The following is a 27141-nucleotide window of genomic DNA, read 5'->3' as shown; positions in this document are numbered from 1 at the left end:
AGAAGGATAGGATATTTGATCGTGTGATTCCCAATTTCTATTCCCCAACCTATTTTATTTCTAGGGTTGGAGGTCAAGATTTTAAAACAACCAAAAACAAATGTATTTAGTAAAAAATTATTCTAACTCATAAAACCCGTTTCCACAGGGAAACTCCTTTATTTTTTTTTTTCCACTCAAGAACAAAACACAGTACTCCCACAGTTGATGCTGTTCCTGCTAATATCCCGAGTACTAAGCCTCAGGATTTCTTAGAGGGGCTTTCTGTTCATGACAGCAATTCTCACAACCACCCAAAGAAGCAATAATTACCCATTAATCCCACTTTATAGATGAGGCAGTTGAGTGTCAACTAGCTCAATGTTAGCCTGCCCAAATTATCTCATGCAGTAAGTAGACTCACAGATTCAGGACCCAGGTGTAAATCTCAATCTGTAATTATATTCTGTATATCAACAGCAATGATTTGCTAGTGCATGTCTCTATCAGAGTAGGTCCAATGAGCATAAAAGATCCTGTTTCAAATCTTGACACAGTTACCTACAAGTCCTGGGATGCCAAGCAAGGCACAGGTTCCCAGAGGGTTAGTGCTACAATGTGTCTTAGATATTGTCTAGACTAAAAATGACCTTGCACTTTTGAATGTATTTAATTTAATATACTTGCTACTGCCTCTATATATTCACTGCAAATACTAGCATACATTCCAAAATGTCAATCTGAAACTGAGTTATTGATAACATTTGCACCACCTCTTTCGGTTTATAAAGTTCACCGTCATCTCTTTCTGATTCTAATTAGTACCATGCTTTCCACTTAGCACAGGAAAAAACTGAGGGTCACTAAAGTTAAATCAGATGGAACTTTTTCAGGTACTACTTTATATTTGTGTGAAATCTATGCAATTAATGGCATGATAGCATCATTATGCAACTGTTTCTGTCCATGAATCTTTTGGGGTAAAGAATTAATTGTGGCCTTGGGCCAGGAGAGGGAAGTCACAATGGAATTGACATTGAGGGATGCTCAACTGTTGATAGCCCTTTCTCATTGAAGAAGGGAGAGTAGACGCAATGGCAATAAATCAATAATTTACAAAGATATATCCTGTTATCTCTTGCAAGGTTTGTGATGGGACAATCCTCTGTCAACATTATTGCATATCGGGGTAGAATAGAAGCTTGTTCTCTAAAGCGGGGCTTCTCAAACTTCACACCAGTCATTCTGGAATCTTTGAAAGTGCAGGTTCTGGTTCAGCAGGGCTGGGGTGGGGTTTGGGATTCTACATTCTCACAGGCTCCTGGTGAGGCCAATGGTGTTGGTCTGAAAACTATACAAGGCAAGGCTCTGCAAGCTTTTTAGATGATCCACTCAAATCTTGAAATTTCAAAACAAGTTCATCCCCCTTTCCCCCCATTTGTTCATTTTTTAAGTTTGGGAGACAGAAATGGAAGAAAACAAAAATAGCGGGGAAACGATCATTCTGAAAAAGCAGGGAAGCTGGTATTGTCTAGGAAGAATTAAAGTACTTCCACTCCCACTGCCTGGGCTCATATTCTGTTTGGTAGTAGTCATCCACAAACACTCTAACAAAGCAGAAACGGTGGAAAAAAGTTCTTCATCTCTTAATACATTCTAAAATTTTAAATTACAAAATTGAAATCATGAAAGAAGAACTGAAAGAATTGAGAGGATGCTAGAAGCATCTAACAATGAGTGTTTTTTTTTTTTCTTTAAATTCCAGGTCCCCCAGACTCGTGAGAACCACTGATTTAGCTTATCAGATGTGTGGCTTATTTCTATATTCTCAGGCCAAAGCATTTCAATCTAAATGATTGGGATAATTATGAGAAGAGTACTTGGCTTTGATTATGTTTCAGCTATCAGAAAACTGTTAATCTGTTTGAACAGTCACACATCATAATGCAGTAAGAATTAGCTTGGGAAAAAAGAAAAGTGACTTAGTTACTCCTTATATTCTCCCTAGTTTGTGCCCCACAGACTCCCATCCCCTCAAATTCGGATCATGGCCCCTATTCTAAATGTTTTGTATGTTAATTAAATATGAAGTTCATTATAGTTGTGAGGAGTGCCTAATTCCAGAGGAACCAAGCATTTTGATTTACACCAAGGAAGAAATAAGTTATTTCTGTCCATTGACTGTTTACATGCATGTACTACACACAAATATGGCAAGAAGCCACATTGAAGTAGAAATCGATTCTTTTGGAAAAGAATTTCAACTTGCGATAAGTACAGAGTCAGAACTTGCTTTGATAACTTTAAAGGAAATATTAAACACTTTTGGTGAAAAATTTCATCTTATCTTGAAAGAAATGATAGTATACTACCATCCATAGTATACTACCTAGGGACAAAAAAACCCAAACAAACAAAGTGGAGGGGTTTAATTTTTATTGCTACGTCCACAAATGCTTCCATGAGCTAAGATTCTATCTTCTGCTTTACTTGGATTACTGTCTTCTAGAATGTAAATTCTTTTTAGCAATAGAAATGGCTCATTCACAGGGCTTTGCATGTATATTCTCAACAGACCTACACCTAGAAAGCATTAGGCTTTCCCAACCTGCCTCTAAAACCCTTCACAGCTGAAGGGCCCTGATGCTGCTACTGAAAAGATAGGCTTTGTGTGTGTGTGTTTTTTTTTTTTTTTTTTTTTTTTTTTTTTTTTTTTGTGGCCTATCAAGTCAATGATCTGCGACCTAAAAAGTGTGTAATTAGGCCATGACATGACCAAAGGAGTTGTTACACCTTGTCTTGTCACTGGCAAAAGTGTCTACCCACGTGGCTGTAACAGCTATGCTCTGTTGGGCTTGGAAATTCCTTTAATCTCTCCCCAACTCCTTGTTGGTCCAGTCTGGTGGCTATTACAGGATTGGTTCTTTTTTTTAAACTGATTAAATTACATATCCATCCAATAGTGCATAACAGTTGTTAGGAAGCCATTATAGATTAGGGACAAAAGGCAATTAGTTCTTGAGAGAGAAACTTGAACACTTTTTATTTTAACGTGTGTGTGTGTGTGATTTCTATAAACTAAGAGAAACTCAGGAAATATCAGTTACAGCCATACTACTTCTCAGTACTGAGCGCTCAGCATCCATAAATCCAATTTTAAAAAATTACAGTGACTCTACTATCAAAAGCTGAGATGTACCTTCCCTTCCTCACTATTTCAGAGCCATCTCCATACTTATCAAATGAAATAAGTGACAGTCTACAGAGCAGATCAGGAGAAAATAGAATTATCTTAGCTATCCTAATTTTTTGGAGAATACACAATCAAAATCACTAAAGAGCAATGTTTTTTATATATATATATGTTTTATATATATATATATGAACTGTCATATATAGAGATATATATATATAACAGATATATATATATAGGGCAGAAAGATGGTCCCTTCCTTGCTTCCTTCCCTCTTTCCATTCATCCATCCACCTATGTATCGATTTATCTCCACCTATCCATCTACTCATCCTTCCACCCATCTATGTATGTGTATGCATGGATATATGTATATCTATCTTTGTCACTTAAATAATTTTTAAATAAGACTAAATAAAATATGATAGGGAGTCTAGCATAAAGTTGCCAATGTTTATTTTGCCAAAGATGGTTGCCAGGCCTTCAACTGGACTTCGGAGATACTGCTTTCAATACGGCACTAGAATAAGATCTTGAGATCTCTCCTTGCCGCATATCATGAACAATAAGAACAAGGGCTGCTACTACTGTTTAGCTGTGTGTCTGTGTTTCTATTAATATATATATTAATATATTTATATAATATATTATTATATTTCTATTATTACTTGTGAATCTCACAGGTATAAGTGTGTGTTTCTATTATCCTAAAGCTGGCTAGGACAATTGGTTTCACTTTTTCTTCCTGAGGAGTGCCTGAATCAGCAAAAACCTCAAAAAACAAAAACACAAAATGGATCTATTATGAAAGTAAACTTGAAATGAACAAGATAAAAGGTGTGTATATACATGTAGATATGTATAGATGTACACATGCTCAACCTGGAGTTCTAACTAAAACCTGGACATGCTTTTCTAGACACCAGGGGCACAGAAGGATAGAAATAAAGGCATAAGTGACTCATTTCTGCTACATTATTACAACTTGACAGATTTTTTTTTTTAAATTACAGAACCCAAGAGTTCATCAGGATGAGTAAAAATAAAAGACTAAAAAGAAACTAAAACCAAGAACAGCTTCTTCAAAACACCATCAAAAATGGCACAGAGGTAGGACTTTGGCTTATTGCCATGTATTGATTCCACAGCCTAGACTCAAACTCTCAAGTGGCTTCGCCCTGCCTCTGGGTCTGTATTCCAGCTAGGAAGATGGCATGGGAAACTTTCCCATCCGTTCTGAACCTCCACGAACTCCACCCTCAGTCCCTTGTTGATCTGAGAGTACCATCTCTGGCATGGCCATGTTTTACAATGCTCTCACTATATTTTTCCAACAGATTTCTCAAAGACTGCGACTGTAAATAAAATGATAGGGAGTCTAGCATAAAGTTGCCAATGTTTATTTTGCCAAGTAAGAACATGAAAAACAAAATCGGATGTCTAAAATGAAAACTACCATTTGCTATTGTTCTAATTTTATAAATAAAATCTTTAACAGCAGTGAGAAGGAAGGATGGACTCAGCCTATTTCCCAGAAAAGAGGGTTGACAACCATATTTACATGGTCGGTGTTCTTCTGTCTTGATAAACCAGTAAATATGCCATCAAAGGTGGTTGCCAGGCCCTGAACTGGCCTTGGGAGATACTGCTTTCAACATGGCACTAGAATAAGATCTTGACCTCTGCTTGCCATACATCATGAAGAATAAGAACAAGGGCTGCTACTGCTGTTTAGCTAGAAATATCTTCAATCCTTATCAAACTTGGTTCAGATAAGAGGACTGGGGAAAGCAGAGCAAGTACCCCCTTTGTCTGCTTTGTATACCTATTTTCATTAAGGGTTTCAAATTATCCACAGGTTCAACTTTCTGTATTCCAACCCATGGCAAAAAAAAAAAAATGTCCATAAAACATCTCTTTAAAAAATTAACCTTCCTACAGAAATAAGCCCCTACATGGTAAATTACATTTTCTATTTAGAATGCTCATACACTTGATATGCTGACAATCCCTTAAATTTTAGCCTATATCATCAGATAAAGACTCCAAATAAAATGGAATATCATTGTAAATGTACTTACTTGTCTATTTTCATGACAGCATTTCTCTCCTACTTAATCTGAGGCCAGAAAATAAAAAGTTCTAAAATAGGGAGTAGCCTGCACTAATGGAAATCAACTCAAATCCTTTTACTTTTTTAGTTCAGCTTGAAGTAAGATTGTATAATAAGGATTTAGTCCTATTTTCTGTATTTAGCTTATGATGAAATATTAGAGGGCAGAAAGATGGTCCCTTCCTTGCTTCCTTCCCTCTTTCCATTCATCCACCCTCCTCTATCGCTTTATCTCCATCTATCCATCTACCCATCTTTCCACCCATCTATGTATGTGTACGCATATGGATGTATGTATGTATCCAGCTCTGTCACTTAATTTTTAAATAAGACTAAATCCTGTATGAACCCCAAGATATGCCTACTTATCCTTACTAGGTTCTAAGAAACACAAATCTGTCTGAAACAGAACCTTTTATTCATAGGTTATGAATGTCATATTTAACTTATGTTTTCTAGCGTGCATTTGTGACCACTTGAAATTAACAAGCCCTGGTCTCTTTGCATTAAGCTTTACCTGAATACACTTACGAGTCCCTTGTGAGGCCCCAAGGCACAAGTGAGTGTGTGTGTGTACATGTGTGTATGCAGAAAGCAAGATAATACGGCATTTTATTTGGATTTCTATTAAGTTGAGCTATATAAAATTTATATTGATGTATGTATGTCTTTCATACCTATTACAACAGAGCCAATATGTCATTTTTGTCACATAAAAGTAGCAATTTCTATCTCTACATTAGCAGTGAAACTTTAAGGTCTCAAAAACCAAGGAGGTATCCATTAAAACAAAATTATGTTGCTTTGCAGTATTTTGCTCAGTTTAGAGATACCTGTGTGGCCTGGTGCTACTATATGTCAAAAGCTTCTTAGCTTTCATGTATCTTTACAAGAAATGCATGTTTTATGTGGAAGAAATGGCCGCTGGTAACTATCAGTGTAATCGGATTGTGATGAAATCTGAGTGAAAAACTCTGTATTGCTTTAGTCTCTAGGCAGTCTGCATCTAACTACTTTCTGCCCTGATGTGGAGGGACGTTTTCATGCACTGATCATTAGGAAATGTTAGAGTGTTAGCAAGCAGGACAAGCATGGCAAATGTCTGTCTGTCTGGGGAGATAACATTTTCATCAAAGCTATGTACACATCGTATTTTCCCAAATATTTGTGGCACAGTTGATCAAACAGGGAATCTTGCCCCACCGCCGTCCCCCCGCCCTCACCCCAGCCCCCAACCTCCAACCTCCCAGTTTGGCTGCTTCAAGATGCAACAACAACGAAGTCATAATACACAAACCATCAGCCAATCAATAAAGAGAAGCCTGCCCCCAGGCTTAATTCAAGCAAGCCATTCATCAAGCTGATGTGATGGACCTGTCCAATCCAGAACATATCACAGACACATCAGCAACACCAAGTGGCATGCAATGACCAGATGACCAAAGGCCCCTCTGCCATGCTTCAATTGGTTCAAGCTCAGAAAACGTTCTCCTTTGAGAGTTCAGACAGTTGGCTTTGCATAAATCAAAGTGAGATTAGAAATAAAGATTTGGTGAGGTCAAGTGCTTACCAAATGTTTCCTAAATGCCAAGATAAGATGTTCACCTATTCCCACTAAATTTGTCAATGGGACTCTAAAATTACCTAGTCCAGTCAGGTATTTTCCTTTTGGGGAAATCTCTGCCCACACCAGATGGTCTTCATTCTGGAGGTCAACATTCAGAGAGACTCAGGTTGCTCCGAGATGATCAGCATGTGATCATTTAACCAAGAAGATGATGGGCAGGGAGTTGCAAGGTGCCCATTAAGGACCTTCTGGACAGTCCTGAGGTTACTGGAGTTCAATATTTCTCAAAGGTCCCTGAATCTTTAATTTGAGGGCTTAATTTGTGCTGATAAAAGGTAAAATCCTACCAACTGGGGACATCAAACTTTCGCTTTCAAGATGTCTGAAGAATGAATCTCATGATTACAGGGAAAGTTTGTTGCAGTTTCTCTTTTGATCAATTGACAGCCAGAGAGATTACCAAAACATTCTCAAAGCCTGCTGATTTTACTTCCTATTTTTGAAGAAGTTCTTTTGTTAAGTTTTTCTTTATCTTGCCTGTCTTCTACAGAAGAGGAACTAAGAATCTATCACTACTGATTCTATGCTGTGATGATATAAAAATAACTGGTTACACGATTGCTACTTCTGAAATTCTAGGTACTTGGCATCTTTAATCTAGATTCAAAAGCTATTCTGATAATTTCACATTTTCCCTAAAAGTGTCTTCTTATAAAAAGGTATTCCTTCTCAATATCCATTTATTAAAGATAAAAGGAGGTAGCACCATTTAATAGACACTTTAAAAATTCAGAAATACAACTTTAAAGATTGCTTTCTGTCCATTTACTTATTAATGAATTTACTTCAATGAATAATTCCATACGTGGCAAGTGTCTTGCTTATGACAAAGTTAAATAAGGATAGCTATCAATTTCCACAGCAACCAAGAAGACCAAATGTGCAAATTTCTCTAACGAACAACAAGAGGCCAATTATATGGACAACAGAATAGTTAGTTGGTTTCTTCAGCTGAAACTATGGTACTTAAGTTGGAATTGCAGTTATTAAAGATATGCCAATCCAAGAACAAGGGCGATCTTTCAGTGGGACATGTTGCCAATGAGAAATCTGAATAATATCAAAATAACAGATTTTACACATATGGTGTTCCAAAATGTAGAAATTTAAAAATGTTTAGATGAATGCAAGTAGGGTTGGCCAGAATCTCAGATAATTCTAATGGTATCATATGTTGTTTATTTTTTAAATGTCTAGACCAGCCTTATTGAAGGAGGCAATTTAAATTATATATTTGCTAATCTTTCTTTTTTCAACTTGGGGGGTAGATGCACTTATACTGAAAAACAAGATAATCAAATCCGTTTAAGATTCTTATACAGTAGGCTAAAGTTACTATGATTATAATTATATGCAAAGTGTGTGTTTGAGAATGTAGCATCTAGAGATATTTTCATAAAAAATGATTAAGGCTTGCAGTTGAACCACATTGCAACTGATACTTTGTGAATCTTCAGTGCAGAATTTAATAACATTAGACCTTTTCATTTGTACAATGTTCTTGAGTATTTTTTTATTAGCCTTATTTGACCCTCTCTACTTTTCTAATCCAGTGTCAGTGGGTTGAAGATAACAACTTACAGGAAACACATTTTGCATCTTGGCAACTGAATGCTGGGTAAATGTATAATTTATGTATTGAGAACCTTGTTTGACAATTGTCTGGATTTCTCTGAAGGCCTCCTACAGCCTTGAGAACTTGTTATGGCTGCTTATAAGAAGATACCTGCATAGAACCAGACAGCAGATCTCAATTCCATCTTACCGAAGAGCCATTTGTTACAAGTGTATGCATGGTGTTTTCAAAGTGCCGCTTTTAGGGTTCAGGAATTTACTCTGCTTTATTATATTGCAATAATTCTACAGTTAGCTAACGGCACATCTCGTGAGAAATGGAATGGAACTGCAGAGAAAGCACACCACAGCAAACCGAGGTAGGAACTACATCACAACAGGCCGGGTAGGAGCACCAGAGGCTGCCGACACTTCCCATTCAGGAGTCAAATACATCGCCTGCTTACCTGTCTGACCCAGCATGCCCCAGCCACACATGCAAACTGTTATCATTGTTTTATTCATGAAACGTATTTTTAAAATAAAGGACTCATTACCAACATAAGCACCCTCAATGACATTTGTGCATGCAGAGCATCTGAACATTCACATTTATGTCCTTAAAAAACGGAGCCAAGGAATTGCATTCAATATGAAAACACACACTTTCTTTTTCAAGGCAACCATACAAAAGTAACTACGGCTTGCTGTTTCAGGAACCAACTCATCTGTTAAGCCTGGGTAATAGAAACCCCTCATTTCCGCCCCACCCCTCCCACAACCTGCCCATCCATTCTGACTTCTGCACTTCTCAAACACACTGGGTTTCTTCCACTGCCTGCCTTAACATGTGGTGTACATTACAAATAAAAGTTGACTTAGGTTTGTAGGATTGGACACTGGGCATTGCCAGAAAGAATGAATCTCCTTATGAATGCCAGGGACACTCTCCCTGTTCATTTCAAATTGTAAAAATGCATTGGAGGGAATAATTTATTCCGTATAAGACCTTGTGAAAAGGGAAATAAGGGACTTGAAATTGAAATAAAGCTTGTAGGATCGTGGTCTGTTTTTCTTCCTATGAGTTAGATGAAACCATAGTCTTACATAGATGACCATAAGAAGGTTGTACAGAGTGTGTGTGTGTATGTGTATGTGAGCAAGCTGTGTTGTCACAGTAATTAAGAGATGTTAAAAACTACACAGGGACCAAGACTATCATTTTCTTTGTGTCTTAGCAGAGAAAGTAATTTAGAATGGGCTGAGGCATTTGCCCTCTGTCTATGGGGCCTTGAGTTCACGTTCACCATGGGACCTAACTTTTGGGGTGCTACCTCCCCCAGCAGTCATGCAGTTTCACCAAGACCATACAAGAATCTCCTCTCCCATCAACTAAGTTAATTTCCAAGTAGTTGTCAAGCATGAGAAGAATGACCCTTACCTGTCACTGTAGGCAGCGGCCGTGGCAGGGGTAGGCTGGGCGTAGCGGTATGCAGCATAACCACCCTAAAACACAAGGAGAAATGTGACTCAGGACTGCAGCAGAGCCCACTGCAGGGACGCCCAGTGGCAAGACCACACCAGAACAGCAGTTACGCAAATCTACTGAGCTAAAGTTGAGGTTAATGAAAGCTTAGTATCAAAGCGAAAGTACAAAAACACCGTGGAGAAACAAGGGGTGGAACACCAACCCCAGCGGTATGTTAAAGGTTAGCGGTCGTAAGCATATCCCAAAAGAAGAGCCTAGAGGCCTTTGGAAGAAAATGTACCTAAATGTTAATGGTGATTGTCTTGGGGTGGGGAGGATTATGGGGGATTATTTAAACACTCTTTATACTTTGCTGAACTTTCCAGATTTTCAAAATTGATTCTGCTTTACCTTTATCAGATATTAACTTAAATTTTATTCAAACAATTCTTATTTTCTTATAAAGTAAATGCTCTCCTTTTATATTTAGTCACCCTTTGATTGAAAGTTTATTAGTAATCTCCTACCTATCTGGTTGTTTAATCACTCATGTTACTGAAGACTGTCTTGAGCTGTCTAAATGTTACATAATTATTACAAAAATGACTGAACATTTCTTTTTGGTCAAAGAGATCACATGGTTATATATCATGCTGCTTCAGATGGAGAATTTGTTTGGTGTGGAAAATGATAGTCTTCTAATTGGTAAATAAAATCATTAACAGAAAAAATCTGAAAAAAAATAACATTTAGTTGTATGTACCCGTAATTGCAATTGTTCAATTAAGCAAAGAGGACGAGCAAATAGGCATATTCAAAAGGAATTGTGTTCAGTAGAGCGTAGATGATCAAACTGTGAAAATAACAGAGCTGCTTGCTCAGTGGACCGCAATGATACATCAACCAGTGTACAATGATCTCAGCACAATTAAACAGGATCCAGTGTCCACTGATAACACAGGACTATTCAGGTTCTAATTAGAACACACAGTCCCATAATCCTCTGAGGTGAGCGTTCTTACCATCACCATAAAGGGGTGACTCAGGATGAAGTAGTGTGTGAGAAGGTATGCAACGGCAGAATCATGAGGGAAAGGGAGGTTCACGGCATTTGGCCTCATGAAACTAAGTGATACGATAAGACATAGATGAAGCAGGGAAGCTACAAAAAGCCTCTTTCAAGATGTAGGCACACTGGTCTCAATTTCTTCCTCCTTCTGGCACAGTTAACTTTCAGAGTAAATATGCTATCATTAGTATGGCAATTCAAAGAAACAAGTTTATCTTTTAAAGTTTATTCTTTGGATCGGTCCTGGGGAAGACACATCTAAAACATCCTGATAGATAATAATTTAGAAAGTTTTTTTTTTTTCTTAAAGCTTCCCTTAAAAAGATAATAGAAGTGAACCACAACAAAAAAGGTCTTAGCCAGATGCCACCTAGTGCGCCAAATACTATGTTCTCCAGTTAGGAATGGGGAACTCATGAAATGTGCTGAAGAGTTATAAAACCAAAGCAGTTATGACAGCACTGAGTTCAACAAACAGAGTGATGGACTAAAGAGAAATCGGGTCACCAGGTTTCTGGAGCCATTTTTCTATATAGCTTGTTCATCTTGGCTTTCATGATGTGTACAGAAAGATACAGTGTGCAGGTACATACATTAAACTTAATGAGGTAGGGAGAGGCTAGAATTGGCTAGCTGATTTCTAGGAGACATCAGCTTGCAACAGGCTTAAAGTTTTGAGTAGAGAGAAAGTGTGTCTGTGGTATGTGCGTGTTTCTCTCTGGAACAAGAAAAAGTATTTGCAGCAGTCAGATGTCATGTCAATCATGAGTTGGTGACTGTGAATTTGGTCCCACCAAAGATGTTTAGTAACATCCTATTTGCAAGCCTCTTGGTTTGAACTTTGCATATCCTCCACCTTCTGCCTTAGTTTCAGTCAATGGAAGAAGGTAGCAAGTCTGATAAATGGGAAGAATTGCTGCAGTGCAAACAACTAAAATGAACCACACTGACTAGTACGTTATGTATAGTAGAAACATCAAAGGCAGGTGTGTACACCTGGGATTCCTCCGCACAGCAAATGTGGTCATCTGCAAAGGTTTCAGAATGACCTCTACTGTTTGCATATGACTTGGCCAGTTAAAGAAAATGCGTGTTTCTATACAAGACGGGCACAAGTCGTCAATGTCCTGACATTTGTCTTTATTATCTAGAAATTTCCTTGTGAGTATTCCTGATTCAAGGGTCAAAATCACAATTTTCTTAAGTCTCCAGAGCCAGCGGAGAGATTTTTGACCTTGATCAGTGGTTTCATTGCTGTCGAGTAGACCACTTGGAGATGAACGTTCTATATCTGTGCTGTCCAACAGAGTAGCTACTTTTAGTAAATGACTATTGAACTCTTGAAAGGTAACTAGTGCAATGAACTGATTTTTTAAATTTACTTTTCAGTTAATTTGAATTTAAATGTAAATAGCCACATGGGGACTGGTAGCTAAAGGATTGGACAATACCAGTCTAAATGATCCCTGAAACATGTAATAATTAGGGAAAAGGGGATTAGGTGCTTTTCTCTCTCCATCTTTACTGCATAGCCTTCCTTTGCTATTTTTCTTCTGTATGCAATTCATACTAGGGAAATAAGAGTTGTGTATTAACTCAGTGTATGTGTGTGCATACACTGTAAAATATAAATTGCTTTACATACAAAAAATACAAATTGCTTTAATTTGTCTAACAGGTGACTTGAATCAATTTTATTGCTCTGTATTTTGCAGCCCACTGAGCATAGCCAGAACTACTTCGAGGTTCCATGGTGATGTCTGTAAAAGGAACACTCACTTTCAATAGCCGTCACCAGACCATGTTCACGGTGAACCTGGTCTTCTGAGATTATATGACAAAAATGTGTCATTGACAAGTGATTTTTCTCACCACCAAACCCAAAGGAACAAGGCATGATAAGCATAAAATAGTTATACACTCCCCATTCCTGAAATATTTATTCCTCCACATCATGGGTAGCAAAATACAAACGTAACCTTATATAATAATTTCAAGTTGCCATTGTGGATCTTCTTGCCACCACCACCAAATGAGTGAGGGTACCAGAGTGACCCACTGGTGTGGACTAAGAAGTTTCCTTTGTTGGCAAAACCTCTAGAGGTCCCTCGAGGTAGTTACCCATTAAGCACCTCAAATGACGCTCCAATAAAGCATTTTATTTTCTGACTGCACTGGAAATGGGGTCTCACTGTGTTGCCTAGCCTGCTCTCAAACTCCTGGGATCAAGTGATCGTCCCAATTCAGCCTCCCAAAGTGCTGGGAGTACAGGTGTAAGCCACTGTGCCCAACTAATAAAGCATTTTAAAAATTATCCTTGTGGGGAATGATGGAAAGGAAAGTTTCCACAACCAACCCAGTTTGGCAGATGCTCAGTTAAACTGGTTACTGTGTTTGTGGAACTCCTTGGGACAATATTCATGAACATTGTGGGACTTCCAAGGCATCTCAGAGAATTTGAGGCTTCAAGATTTACTTTAGAGCATACTTTTGAAAATAAATTGTTCTGTTGGACAAATAGTGAATTCTGGAAGGGAAAACCTGTGTGTGCTAGGGGGGATGTGGGCATCGGTAGGACTGTAACATGTATGTGTTATACATACTTCCTTCAACTGGAGTGCATAGGAAAGTAATCAGCTTAACCAGGGGTAAAGGCTCCCTTTATTACGAAAATTTCCAAGGGTTAAGTCTCACTTGGTGCAAAACAGTGTGCTGGTATATATACATACAACTTAAATCTTATTTACTATAATACTTATAGGAACATTTTAAAATGAAACACTTCCTAATTTACCTATATTAGGGTTTTTTGTTTTGTTTTGTGTGTTTTTTTTTTTTTTTTTTTTTTTTTTTTGAGACAGTGTCTTCTCTGTCCCCCAGGCTGAAGTGCAGTGGTGCAATCTTGGCTCACTGCAACCTCCGCCTCCCGGGTTCAAGTGATTTCCCGAGTAGCTGGGATGGCAGGCACGTGCCACCATGCCTGGCTAACTTTATTTTTAGTAGAGATGGGGTTTTGACATGTAGGCCAGGCTGGTCTTGAACCCCTGGCCTCAAGCAATCTGCCTGCCTTGGTCTCCCAAAGCATGGGTATTACAGGTGTGAGCCACCACACCTGGCTACGTTCATCTATTTTTGAAGGGTGGCATTCAGAGGTCCAGTTCTCTTGAAATGTGTCAGTAAAAGTTCATCTCGGGAATTTTAACCATATTGTCCTTTACTAGGTCAAAGTACCTCTTTCTCACATTCAGGTTTTAATTAAAACCCAATCAATTCTCACGATTTACAAAAAGTACTTTCTGAATTCACTCATAATACTGAAGAAAAAAGGGAATTGCAGCGACAGGGAAAGTAATGTCCTAAAACTCTCACTGATCATCCTCAGTTTGACATTCATCTTACTTGACAGTTTCAATGTGGGTAATAGACCAAATTTGGAGAGACTAGGCCAGCCACATTCCAACGAATATGTTGACTTTTTTCCTTCCTACGAGTTTGTTCAGTTGGTGGTTGCTTCAGCAGTGAGAAGTAGGTTTAATAGCTATAACAGTAGGTGTGAAATTTCTGATCAGCTCTACTAAGACTAGGGGGAGGGTTATGTTAGACGTCAGGTATTCTGGCTCTTACTGCTGCATATGAGATTCTTGATTTAACCCCATTCCAGTTCACGCTGGGAACCTACTAACAAATTACCCAGACAATTGGTTCAATCAGAACCTTGAATTCTTTTTCATTGGATGTATACTGATTGAGTCCAGATACTTTTTTTTTTTTTTAAGCTTAAAACCAGCCAAGCTAGACCACCACTTGACACACTCAGGATCTAACAAAAACTCATGGCCAAGGCCAACTAACATCAGTCATGGAAACAGCACCCATCTTTGGAAGAAACAGCCACAACACAGTCAGCGGATATATCGATAGATATGGGGATAGCCACCTCTATTCTAGGAGATTTCATATTAAAACTGGAAAATTCAGTTAAGTCTTTTTCCTCCTATGTTAGAGAACAATTCCCCTCTTCAGAATTATCTTGTTAGTAAGGATTTCACAGCAAACCCACAATCATAGTGATGAGTTTCTCCACCAGTCGGGATTTCATACCTGCAGCAATTTATTGCCATACACAGGCTCTTGATACACTACTCTATAAGGAAACAGAAATGTAATGTTTTCAATGCAAAAATGAAATAAATAAAAGAGAATGCATAAGTCAGACAAATTCCAGAGCAATTCATTTACAAGTTTGCTTCTCTCTTACTTCACCAAGACTTAGTACTGACCCACCAAGCTGAAAGGGGCACTGGGCCTGGATAAACAATTTTAGTTGCAAATCTCTGCAATGGGAGAGTATCAAGGTGGAAATGGGGATCAAACCACTTTGTGTTATAACTTGTGTTTATTTCTAAAGAAGAAAAAGATAATTTCATGGCTTCTTGCCTCTTAAAGCATATTCCAACAGTCCAAATTAACTATTTCAAATTTAAGTCATGATTGGAATTTTCTGGAATATCTAAGGATTTAACATGAATGTCTTAATTATTGTAGTTAAGAAAACAGCACAGTAGCAACCGTAACTGCATAAACACCTTTAGTTGTTAATTTCAACTAACAGCAAAATTGCAGTTCACGAATTCATGAATTACACTGAAGCTACAATAGCTACTTTTAATACTTTCAGACTAGAGAACTGTGAGTAGATGTGAGTGTGTGTATGTGTGTAAACTCGTGTTCATATACATAGCTTCAAAATGCTATGATTTCATACAAATCTAGCACTGGCAAGGAAGGTCTCTTGTACAGACTAGGATGAAGTTTTTCGAGGTAAGAGTTATTCATGGGCAAGACTAATCTTCCGTGTGAGCGGTCACAGTTTGAAATAAAATTCTCCAGTTCCAGGGCAGACACTGAGATGGCTGAACATTTGAAGAGACTGAGGGACGTACCCTCTAAAGGCATGTGTATACTTTTTCCTATATAGCCTGCGTTTCCTTTCCAGTTTAAATTTACTTATGTTAAAAGTCAAAGTTGGTGGAGCTATGCCTGACAACATTCTTCTTCTCTTTCTCTGCTAGTTCACTGCTTATTTGAATATTTCTAGTACAAATATTATTCTCAGTGGCCTGCTCACCCCATTATGCTCACTTCTCTCCCTCTTCCTTTCCTGTCTTTCACTGTAGTTTTCAAATTTTGCTCAACTGGAGCAATGACTTGGGTTTGTGGGCTCAGGGCTTAAGCATTAAACTCAGTAGTCAAATCATGTGGGCTTAAGGCCCAGTGTCAGTGTACATTTCTGGACAAATTATTTTCTCTTTTCTGGAAAAGTTTCCTGTTAGCCACGCGTGGTGGCTGACACCTGTAATCCTAGCACTTTGGGAGGCCAAGGCAGGTGGATCACCTTGAGGTCAGGAGTTCGAGACCAGCCTGGCCAACATGGTGAAACCCCATCTCTACTAAGAATCCAAAAATTAGCCAGGTGTCACGGTGCATGCGTGTAGTCTTTAGCTATCTGGGAGGCTGTGGCACGAGAATTGCTTGAACCCCAGAGGCAGAGGTTGCAGTGAGCTGAGATCATGCCACTGCACTCCAGCCTGGGTGATACAGGGAGGCTCTGTCTCCAAAAAAGTTTCTCTTCTGGAACAACAAAAGATAGAGGTAAGATGCCTTGTTTCAAGGGCTGTGGTGAGGAAAGATAAGGGTAATACAGGTAAAACACTGAGCATCTTGTCTCTCCCATTGCAAACACAGCATTCGCCTGATTTCTTGGTGGACTGAGGTCTCCACTATGGTGACTGGGGACGGCAAGCCAAGTGCCAATCCTCAGCCACCTCACACTGAAAACAAGTTCTCAGGAAGAAAGACCTAGGGGTTTTTATTTAAAGAATTCCTACTTTCCAGCTTTACATGTTCCCAAAGTTACTGACACTTCTCATTCCTGAGTTTAAACATCAGTGAAATGAGGATACCTCTTTGTTTTAAAACATATGGGTGGCAGAGTGACATGAATTCAGAAATAATTGTGTTTAGCCATGGTGTTAACCAGAAACTTGTTATACAGAATTTAGGAATGGTGTAAAAATGCACTGGAATCGCAAGACACATTTGCTAGGCAGCCTTCACGGTTGTGTCTAATGTTAGGATGCTTAGGATGTTCTTAATAAAAAGGAACATTGTCAACGTTTATAATTTATATCTACTCACTCTTTCTCTCTGCTTTTCCCATTGTCAAACACCCCACTATGTTACTCCAGTTTCTTTCCATTTGTCAATTCTTTTTAACAGTTCATTATAATTTCTTTTCCTCTTTTCATTTGTAATATTAATGGTTATCTTTTGATCAAATACTATGTTCTTTGATCTCTCCCTGAGAAGGTCAACCAACAAATGTCTTGGTTCAGTTAAGCAATGCTTGTTTTCCACTCCTTGGTCAGCTTCTGGCCTCGTAAAATCTATAGCTTCAGGGGTCAGGTGTGGTGGTTCACACCTGTAGTTCCAGCACTTTTGGGAGTCGAAGGCAGGTGGATCTCTAGAGGTCAGGAGTCTGAGACCATCCTGGCCAATATGGGAAACCCCATCTCTACTGAAATACATGGATTAACTGGGTGTGGTGACAGGTGCCTGTAATCCCAGTTGCTCAGGAGGCTGAGGCTGGAGAGTCGCTTGAGCCCTATAGGCAGAGGTTGCAGTGAGCTGAGATCATGCTACTGCACTCCAGCCTGGGCGACAGAGTGAGATTACGCCTCCAAAACAAAACTGTAGCTTCACTTCCAAATATGAGTGACTCTGTAGGTCTAAGAACCTTGGTCCTTGCATTGCCACTCTGTTTGTATAATCTCTACTATTTAGTTTGCTTAACTTGATGCACTTTTTAATTAAAATGAATTTATGTAAAGGTACACCACTAAGCAATAATAGTGAACTGGTAGCTTTGATATGTTTCACTATGAAACTTAAATTCCTATCTTTCTAGACAAAAGTGTGTGTGTGTGTTGTGTGTTCTGATCTCAGGTAGAAGGAACTCAGATAAAGACCATTCCTATCCTCCTTTCTCAGACAACTCCCACGTCCTCTCTGATGAGTAGCCAACCACACTGTGTCCGAACCTCTCCACTGTGGCTAGAGGCAGTGGTTTTCCTGCAGGGCTCAGATCCTGAAGAGGATGAAGGCTTTTCTTTGCCCTCTGCCCAAACAAGCTGTCCTGTTTTTTTCCCTTCGTGTCTGGCTCACAGCATTTCATAACAATTCCCTTTGGCAATTTCAGGACATCTGTGATCATCTGTCCCTCTCTGCTCAATCCTTTCTCCTCTGAAAACTTTCAGAAGGAGGTCATTTGAGAGAGGAGGTTGTGGCTTGCCAGTTACCGGGATCATGCAGGTCTTTCAATGCCTATGTGCTTAGGCAGAACTAAAAAATGCCCGAGGGCTCCAACCTCAGGTGGTAGGGATGGAAAGACCGTAGAGAACAAAAGACAGGGGAGGGGAGAGAGCAGGGTACTTAGAAAAGCCCCGTAGTTCTGGGATGCAAGCTGTTGAGTTGTTCATCTGCTCTGATACACCGCCAGGATGGTGAACATTTTGAGCAGGAAGAATCTGACAGTATCCTCCTTTGTCTTCCTTAGCAGTAACCAAAGCTAGAAACTTACTACCCAATAAAATTAAAAAAGAAGAGGTTTATGGCCAGGTGTCCTGGCTCACGTCTGTAATCCCAGCACTTTGGAAGGCCGAGGCAGATGGATCACTTGAGGTCAGGAGTTGGAGACCATGCTGGCCAACATGGTGAAATCCCGTCTCTACTAAAAATACAAAAATCAGCCAGGGGTGGTGGCAGGTGCCTGTAATCCCAGCTACTCAGGAGGCTGAGGCAGGAGAACTGCTTCCAGGGGACAGAGGTTGCAGAGAGCTGAGATCACAGCACCGCACTAAAGCCTGGGCGACACAGTGAGACTCCATCTCAAATAATAACAAAGTTTAAATCTATTAGAGGTGTCTGATGAGTCTAACATATATCCCACGGCCTCTCAGAATTGCCCTAAACCTATTTATTGTGTACTGTTTTTAACGAGATTGAAGGAGTAAGCCAAAATCTTTAAGTAGAATCTCATACGACTTTCTAAGAATCTGTTTAACCATCATCTCTTTTAAAAACCGAAGCTTGGGGATATTTCCACTCATCAGAACATGCTGGTATCTCAAGGGAGGTAGGGTAGTGGCTTAAAAAAGCACATTCAAGATTATGACATACTTCTAGCTAGGATGAATCTTGTTCTGTATATTCTGCAATGCAGAACACATATTTCTTTTCCTTAAATTTATGGTCATCAACGACCTCTTGTTCTGCTGCTGAGCTGGGCAGTGGCGCAGGCTAGTTTCTTACTGTCCAATATACACACAGACACACAGCAGCAATATGTTAAATTTGTCATCGGACAAAGCAAAATATTCAGGAAGGTCTACAAGATTCTAGCGACTTTTTTAGAGACAGGACAGAAACATGTGCTGGGTAAACAAATCTCTAAATTAATATCACAGGAACTTTTTCTGCCACCTGATTACATATGTGATTCTTCCTCTCTGAAAAATCTTATTGTCATTATAACATAAAGAGTAGGGAAAATGATAATTTTTGGCTGGGGATCATGGCCTGAAAAGTCAGAGAAGGGGCAGTTTTACAAATGAAGCTATCACACAACTTAGGACTGGAAGAAACCCTGTCCTGTGAAGCTCACTTAGATGCTTCCCAGGCTGCACCACTGTATCCAGTGGGCTTGGCTCAAACATGAATGTGTGACAGACAAAATCTCCTAAAGGAACTAGAAAAGCACAAAGGGACACTTCTGTGGCTTTCTTCTCTAAACAAATTTTTTTTCCTCTCTAGTCAAGTGGTTGGCATATTTCCTCCTCCTTTGTGTGTTTTATCTATTTGCATTGCTCTGTGGATTTTCTGATGCAGCAGTATGCCCCAATCGATACAAACACACACTCTCACTCACTTAAATGAGTCCCTTGTTTTTCCTTATTTGTGGAAGCTCCACAGATCTTGCCTTCAGGCAGCCTCTCCTTCGTGCTACTCAAGAATCTGAGGCCAGCAAGACACCAGTTTGACATCTGCATAAGATACCACACATTAATGATTCAGTAAATTATTGTCAGTTTGAAGAAACTGAGGCATGAAGAGGTGGACACTGACTAAATGATTGTGAAATATTTTTAACTAAGAAAAATCTGCATTTTTTTTTTTTTCTTGGGCAGGTGTTGCTGGAGATAGTTTCCATTTTGGTGGATTTTTTAAAAAAGCATTTCTCTATCCCTTGTCTATTCCCTCTCATTTCTAAAGCCCTAAATTCTGCGATGCCAACTACCATTCTGGCTCCTTCCATCTGCAATCATCTACTCATGGGCTCCATGAAGGCGAGAGCCAGGACTGGTGATTGGGTTTAGCAGGTGCTTGAGGATATATGAATGGGCTTCAAACTGCTCAGCCCCAGCCTGCCTCATAATTTAAAATCTGAAAGTCTGGAAAAGAGGACGTGAGATGGAAAAGCTTAAGTTCCACAAAAAAGAAAAAAATTGATCACTGAGTGAATTAGGACATACGGGTTTTTCACTCACTTTGTTATGGGGAAAAAATACTAACCCACAGATTATAGTAAATATGCTTGATGCAATAGAACTCAACTAAGTCTATCATTGATGGAGATAAATACTATATCTCAAAACTAATGATATGAAATTCAAAAGGAATAAAATAATCAGTGGCTTATCTTCTAGTACCTGATATCAATTTTATCAGAAATGATTTTTTTGCTGTCTAGCCTATAAAACAAATATAATCCCATTGACTGAGGTCCTTTGTAATAAAAATTGTGATTTAGGGAGTATCTCCCAACACTGCCCACTTATTCAAAATTGTGTTTACTCCAAGTCATTTTGATAGCATCAATGCTCGTATCATAATGTGGGAGAATAACTACCTCTAGTTGAACATAGATAAGTTTAATTCTTCTCATGAGAAATAGTCTACTCTTGTCTATAAATAAACTTAAAGTGTTACTTTTAAGCAATTTTAAGTCATGTAATTGGGGGAAATGGAATAAAAGGTTAAAGAAAATGGGGGCTCAATGTTCAATTTGACATACATTTTGTTAAGAGAATTTGTAGGAGATGTTTAGGGCTAAACTTGCCCATGAGAGAGAAGAGTGTTCCTAAGGCTGCTGTGATATTTTAGGGAAAACATCAAAAATATCAGCCATGAAAATATCTTTTAACCCTCTGCAGCTGGTAACTACAGCTGTTATCCTAAATATTATACCAAAAACAACATATTGAGAACTTGAGAGACAATTTCTTTGTGGGTGAAGTGGGGTCTTTAGTTGGCGTGAAAGAAATGCCACCTTTTTGGGGGGATTGCATTTATTCTGAAGTTGATCCAAGGGGTTAATTCCACCCCATTAAACAGCCAGTGATGTCTGCCATGAGCTCAGGGGCAGAAGGCTTGCTGTCCTGCAAGACAAACCACTGAATTATTTCCTGCGGACCAAGGAGAGAAACTCTCAACTACACCGAGTAGAGGAATTCACAGCAAACTTGTAAAAAGAATGACTCCAGGAGGAAACGGGGACGGCATGCAAGTGAATGAATACTTACATAAATGTCTGCACCATAAAATCCATCCTGGTAAACAACACTGCAAGGGTGCACACACAAAGAGAAACATCCATATTAGTGCATTTCCCATGCAGACACACCAACCCCTGCACTGGCGAGGTTAGTCTGGTCACAAGATCCAAAACACAGGAACCGAGGATCGTTTTCACATTGATTAAGGAGGTTGGAGACAACAGCAGTTGAGCAAACCGAGAAAATTAGGCCGGGCTTCGGTGTTGGCCCAGAATTAGGATGTGTGGTGTGGTGGTGGTGGCAGCGGCGTTCTAGGTCCCAAACTTCCCACTCTCTCAGTAGTGGGTACAGAAATGCACGACTTTGAAATGTAAAAAGGATAGATTTATTTTAAGTGGCCCAGACAGACATGAGCATCTTAACAGGTCAGAGTTGGCAGTTAAACCACATATAACCCCCTACCCCACAGAATAAAAACCCAAAACATCTATTTATAAAAATAGGATTAAAAAGGTCGAGACACAGATTGCAGCATTCTCAATACGGGCTACAGCCGAATGGCCTCAGGTGAGCTGGACAACACAAACGGTTTCAAAAATTTTCTTTTATATTCTTTCACATTGTATTATACTTGTTAGTTCCATGTGCATTATCTTATGGTAAATGGAGAATGTCTCTAATTGTATGTGCGTGAGCATGGGTATGTGTGCAAGAATGTGTTTTGTGTGCAGACATGTCTTCATGTGTACAAGGGCATTGTGTGCGTATTTGTATGTGTATGTGTGTTAATATGGACAAGTGTAGGAATGCATGTTTGCTCTTGTCTATAGTGTATACATGCATGTAAACATGTATATGTGCATGTGTATATGTGCATATGTGTATTGGGATATTTATGTATTTGTGTACTTATATGTACCAGGAGTATATACATGTGAATATCTGTTCACATAAATTATATCTAGACGAAACAAAGTCCCACACCTTGATTGAACAAGTCCAATCTGATAGCAGCTCTCTGATTGCCACCCATATAGTGACCATCCCAGAAAGAAGAGACTTCAGAGGGCTGGGGACAGGGCTTAGGGAATGATTCTCCAAAGGTTTTTGGTATACTTTGAGTAAAAAAAAAAAACAAGAAAAGAAGCTCTTAGCTATGTGGTCGTAAGAAACTGATTTATATTTCTTAAGCATGAAAATGAGTTTAACAAGAATAATATGTAGCCTTCACAGGTTTCTGTAAGCATCACAAGGCATCTTGCATATGAAACTTTCTAAACGCCTATTTTTAAAAGGATCGCAGTGATTTACAATCTTCCCCAATACCTTCCCATGACGTTTCTAGAAGACTTATGATTCTGGCAAAGGACTGATGAGCCCCACTATTGAATGAGGCTGAGGTTCTAATAGAAACACAACTGTAATACCAAAGGCTTGCAGCAGATTTCAGTAGCAGAGTGGACCCACATGTAAGCAAAGCATATTGAGCCAAGGGAAGGCATTTTACAACACACACACACAGCACTGACACACACACGCGGCTGTGACACTGGTTTGCTGGAGAACACTCTAGTGTGCTTCTCAGAGTATTCTGGAGTCAACTGACTAAACTCCAAGTACCATTGTCCTTAAAAATGTGGCAGGGATTTCACACACTAAGGAGGTTGGTAGAAATAGCTTTCAGCTGTTGTTCATATTTGATCCTGGAGGGCTACAGTTCACAAAAGCACTTGTGAAGTGGTGTAAAGCCCCAATCCAAGGTGCTGAGGTGTGCAGCGTCCTGAGCTATACTTTGAATTCTTTTTCAACATTTCCAACACAAAGGACAGAATGTCAGTTGGGGGGTGTCAGAAGGCAGAGTCACCCTCTGCCAACAGGACTTGGAACAGGTCTGATGAAAGAGAGGTGAGCCACAAATACTTAGTTTGGGTCCCAAACCACAGAGCTTATCACTTAGCCATATCAAAACAGCTCCATCCCATTCTTTCATGCTGCCATGCCCTTGCACGTGCAATGCCTTGTGCTGTCAATGCCGTTTATTCCAGTATCCTCATCCAAAAGCAGTGAGATGACCATTCAAGAGCCAAGTTAGATGGGAAGCACAGGGGCATCTGAGTCAAAATGCAGCATCCTCAATCAATAGCTCAGTACCTTTGGACACATCACATGAGATATCTGAATCTCACTTACTCATCTGTTAAAAAGGGAAAATAGGTAAGTGCCTACCTCAAGGGAGGGTTTCGTAAGATAATGCTTGCAAAGGGATGGGCGGCATCATCCTTAACACTGTAGCTCTAACAGGGTCACCATGTCTGAGACCCAGTGTCCACCTGCAGCTGGGTGACTTTTCCCATTATGAACGCCAGCATCATTTTTCAGATTCTTATTGAGTCACTCATCAATTTCTGCCTCACATCAAAGGTATGTGTGCATGTGACTCATTGCACCTTAAAAGCTACATCCAGTGGCTTAACTAACATTCTGTCTCAATTCCTGACACATTGCTTGTTACCTAGAAGATGTACAATAACTGAGTAAATAGGGCTCATATTTTAGAGGGAAGGGTGGGCATGAGAAGGTGTCAGAAGGAGATTGAGTCATTGCTTTATCAACTCGAGGTAGAATTCAATAATGGGTCAGGAGGAGTCTCGGGTTTGTCTGATTTGGCTATACAGTATCGATGACTGTTGTCAATGGAGGAGAAATTATGATTAAGAGACTCGGACCTGAATTAGGAGACCAGGGCAAGAGACTAGACAGAAAAGCAGTCTAGAAGTAAACACAATATATTTTTCACCAAATATGAAACATATACCTTTAAATATGGGAAATAATGACTCCTAAAGATCTCAATGGTACAACCTCATCTGTCTCTGATTTTCTGTAAATAGAGGAAAGAACTGAGTCCAGGCCTTGGAGGCTCTTCCAACAGGGCACACGGCACGGATGTGTGGGCCAAGAGTGGGGTTCTATGATGTGGCTGAGGATGAGCTCTAGCCAAGAAACTGATCCCTTCTTTCATTAAGACAAGTTGTTATGCACCATGGCCAGTTTTGTGCTTCCATGTCAAGCCTATTTGTACCAACATTGCCCAGAGGTGAGGCAAGAACATGCCGTGATGTTTGCTCTTAGAAGTCTCTGCTCAGTAGGGTAACCTGATCACCATGCTTTGTCCTCCGCCGTGGGCTATGGAAAGTTCCTTGGGGGACACCGACACCCCACATTGATGAGACATTGTACCAAAGAAGAACTGGTCTAGCTTTCTCATTGTGAAAAGCTCAAACTACATACGTACTACTTCTCTATTGAAAAGTTTTCTGTACCCCAGCTACTATGCCAAGGCATGGAGACTGAAGAAGTAAGCCGCCCTCAGTAAACCTGCCCTCCAAGAGTGTACAGGGAGTGGGACACACAGTCACAAATTATGCACAAAACTGTAGAATCACAGCTGGGATAGAGGCTGCAGGAGACAGCAACAGAGGTCCCCTGAATGTGGAACGGAAGGAGGCAAGGCCAGCAGCAGAGATGAGAGAGGCTTAGCAAATGGCATAGAAACTTCAAAGCATTGGCTCAGTAGAGAGGAGGGAAGAGCTGCCAAGGCAAAGGGTGGCGGGGCGAGGGTACTGCTAAGGCAAGACCCATGGTTGGAAGACCCATGGCCGGGATTCTTGGAGGGCTGGCGGGGGGGAAGGTATAAATGTCTAGCATTAGGGTCTAAATATGGTGGCTTCACAGCGAAAAGATGATTGTAGCTGCCATTATAAACCCCATCGTGAAGGGATTACTTGTTTTCAAAGTGCACATGTATTGGAGAGAAGTGGAAAGGACAAGTGATCTATCTTTAGGATAGCTCTAAAAAATGTGGAACCAATGTAGTCATCCTCACTGGCAATGTGAAATAAAGCCATGTAATGGGAAGCCAATGTTACCAACAGTTTTTCTCCCTAATAGTAACAGCACGAGCACCATTAGTCCCATTACTCACATTTGTGGAACACTTACCATGGATCAGTCCCTAGTCTAGATAGTCTGTGCTCATAATCCCACTCAGTCCTCAGAACCACCCCTATGAGATGGATAAAATGATCGCCTCTTTAGACACGTAGAAACTGAAACATAGCTGGGTATTGACTGAACTGGGATTCGAGCCCAGGGAGTCTGGCTCCACAGCACAAACTCTTAAGTACTATGGCAGGCAGTGGTGGTCAAACTTGAATGTGTATCAGAATCACCTGGAGGACTTTTGAAACACAGATGGCTGGGCCCCATGCCCAGTCAACAGGTTCTGATTCAATAGATCTGGATGACAGCATCTAAGAGCTTACATTTCTAACAAATTAACAGATGATGCTGATGCTACTGGTCCCAGGCAAATGAGAATCACTGCTCTATGCAACACCATCCTCCAAGTGTTATTTTACTTTACATGTGAGACAAAACTGAAGGTCAGCCTCCGAGGTCATATTCTAATGGAGGAGCTGGTTACAGGAAAGCTCTTATCACAAAGCCTCATGCTAATTTCCAAAAATGTATCCAAATAATTTTTAAAGCCTCGTCAAACAGCTGCACTTAAAATACAAGATATGTAGGGAAAGAGGCACAGGGATCCATGTCTACGGTGCAGCTATAGATAAACACAGCACAGTTAGAAGAGAAGGGAGTTACCATCGTGCACTAAACAGGGGCAGTCCTATTTCAATGCAGAGATGGTACGTCTAGCCATGCAAAGGTAATTGTATTGCTTGTCAATCACATTGGGACTAAATATGCTTTTGCAAGGATATAATGCAAATGCACATCTTATTTTCTTAGAAAAGTAATAGCAGTAGTTAAATATTTGAATGAATGCAAGCAGGGAGTGATTGCACTATAGAAAATTAGTTTACTTTAAAAAATACATGAAATGCCCAAACCATACAATCTGCCTGTGTAATATAATATATACAACCACAAGTATATTCTTATAGAAAAGGCTGTTCACAATTGTTCCACCCTGAGGCCCCTTCCCACTAGAAAATAAACTTTCTAATGTGTTCAAATACCACTGTGTTTTAATGGATATCAGGGGCTATCAGAAACTTGCTGGCATTTGTAGAGAATTGTGGGTATGTGGTGTGTTTATACACATTTTCCTAAAGAATTTTAATCAGATTATTAAAGGCACTTTGAAAACGCCTTTTTCACATTCTCTCCTCCAAAAAAAGGCTTTAAAGACCACTGATTCATGATGTTTGTCTATAAATTCACTCTATTAAGAGGCTGTTTGGGTTACACTTTAAAACTAGCAAATAAGAAATCACACTTTATAAAAATTTTGCAAAGGAAGCTTGTCCAACCCTCAGTCCACAGGCTGCATGTGGCCCCAACACAAATTCATTAACTTTCTTTAAAACATTGAGTTTTTTTTTTTTTTTTTTTTTTTTGGCTCATCAGATGTAGTTAGTGTGTCTGTATTTTATGTGTGGTCCAAGTCAATTCATTCAATGTGTCCCAGGGAAACCAAAAGATTGGACACCTGTGTGTGT

General features: G+C 39.6%; 1 protein-coding gene across 31 annotated transcripts in view; it reads right to left on the bottom strand.

Annotated features, from left to right (window-relative positions):
• The window catches only part of RBFOX1 (RNA binding fox-1 homolog 1), a 2485439-nt gene that overhangs the window by 27382 nt on the left and 2430916 nt on the right, over positions 1-27141 (bottom strand). For all 31 annotated transcript variants that reach the window (XM_073015143.1, XM_073015144.1, XM_037989528.2 and 28 more), the window contains 2 exons: positions 21644-21683; positions 9908-9972 (listed from right to left, as the gene is read on the bottom strand). In XM_073015143.1, the coding sequence (XP_072871244.1) occupies positions 9908-9972; positions 21644-21683 (105 nt within the window). The remainder of the gene's footprint in view (positions 1-9907; positions 9973-21643; positions 21684-27141) is intronic.

This window comes from Chlorocebus sabaeus, chromosome 5 (assembly GCF_047675955.1).
Source record: "Chlorocebus sabaeus isolate Y175 chromosome 5, mChlSab1.0.hap1, whole genome shotgun sequence".
NCBI classification, from domain to species: domain Eukaryota; kingdom Metazoa; phylum Chordata; class Mammalia; order Primates; family Cercopithecidae; genus Chlorocebus; species Chlorocebus sabaeus.
Note: the sequence above shows the minus strand (reverse complement) of the source record. Positions and strands in the feature narration are given on the sequence as shown.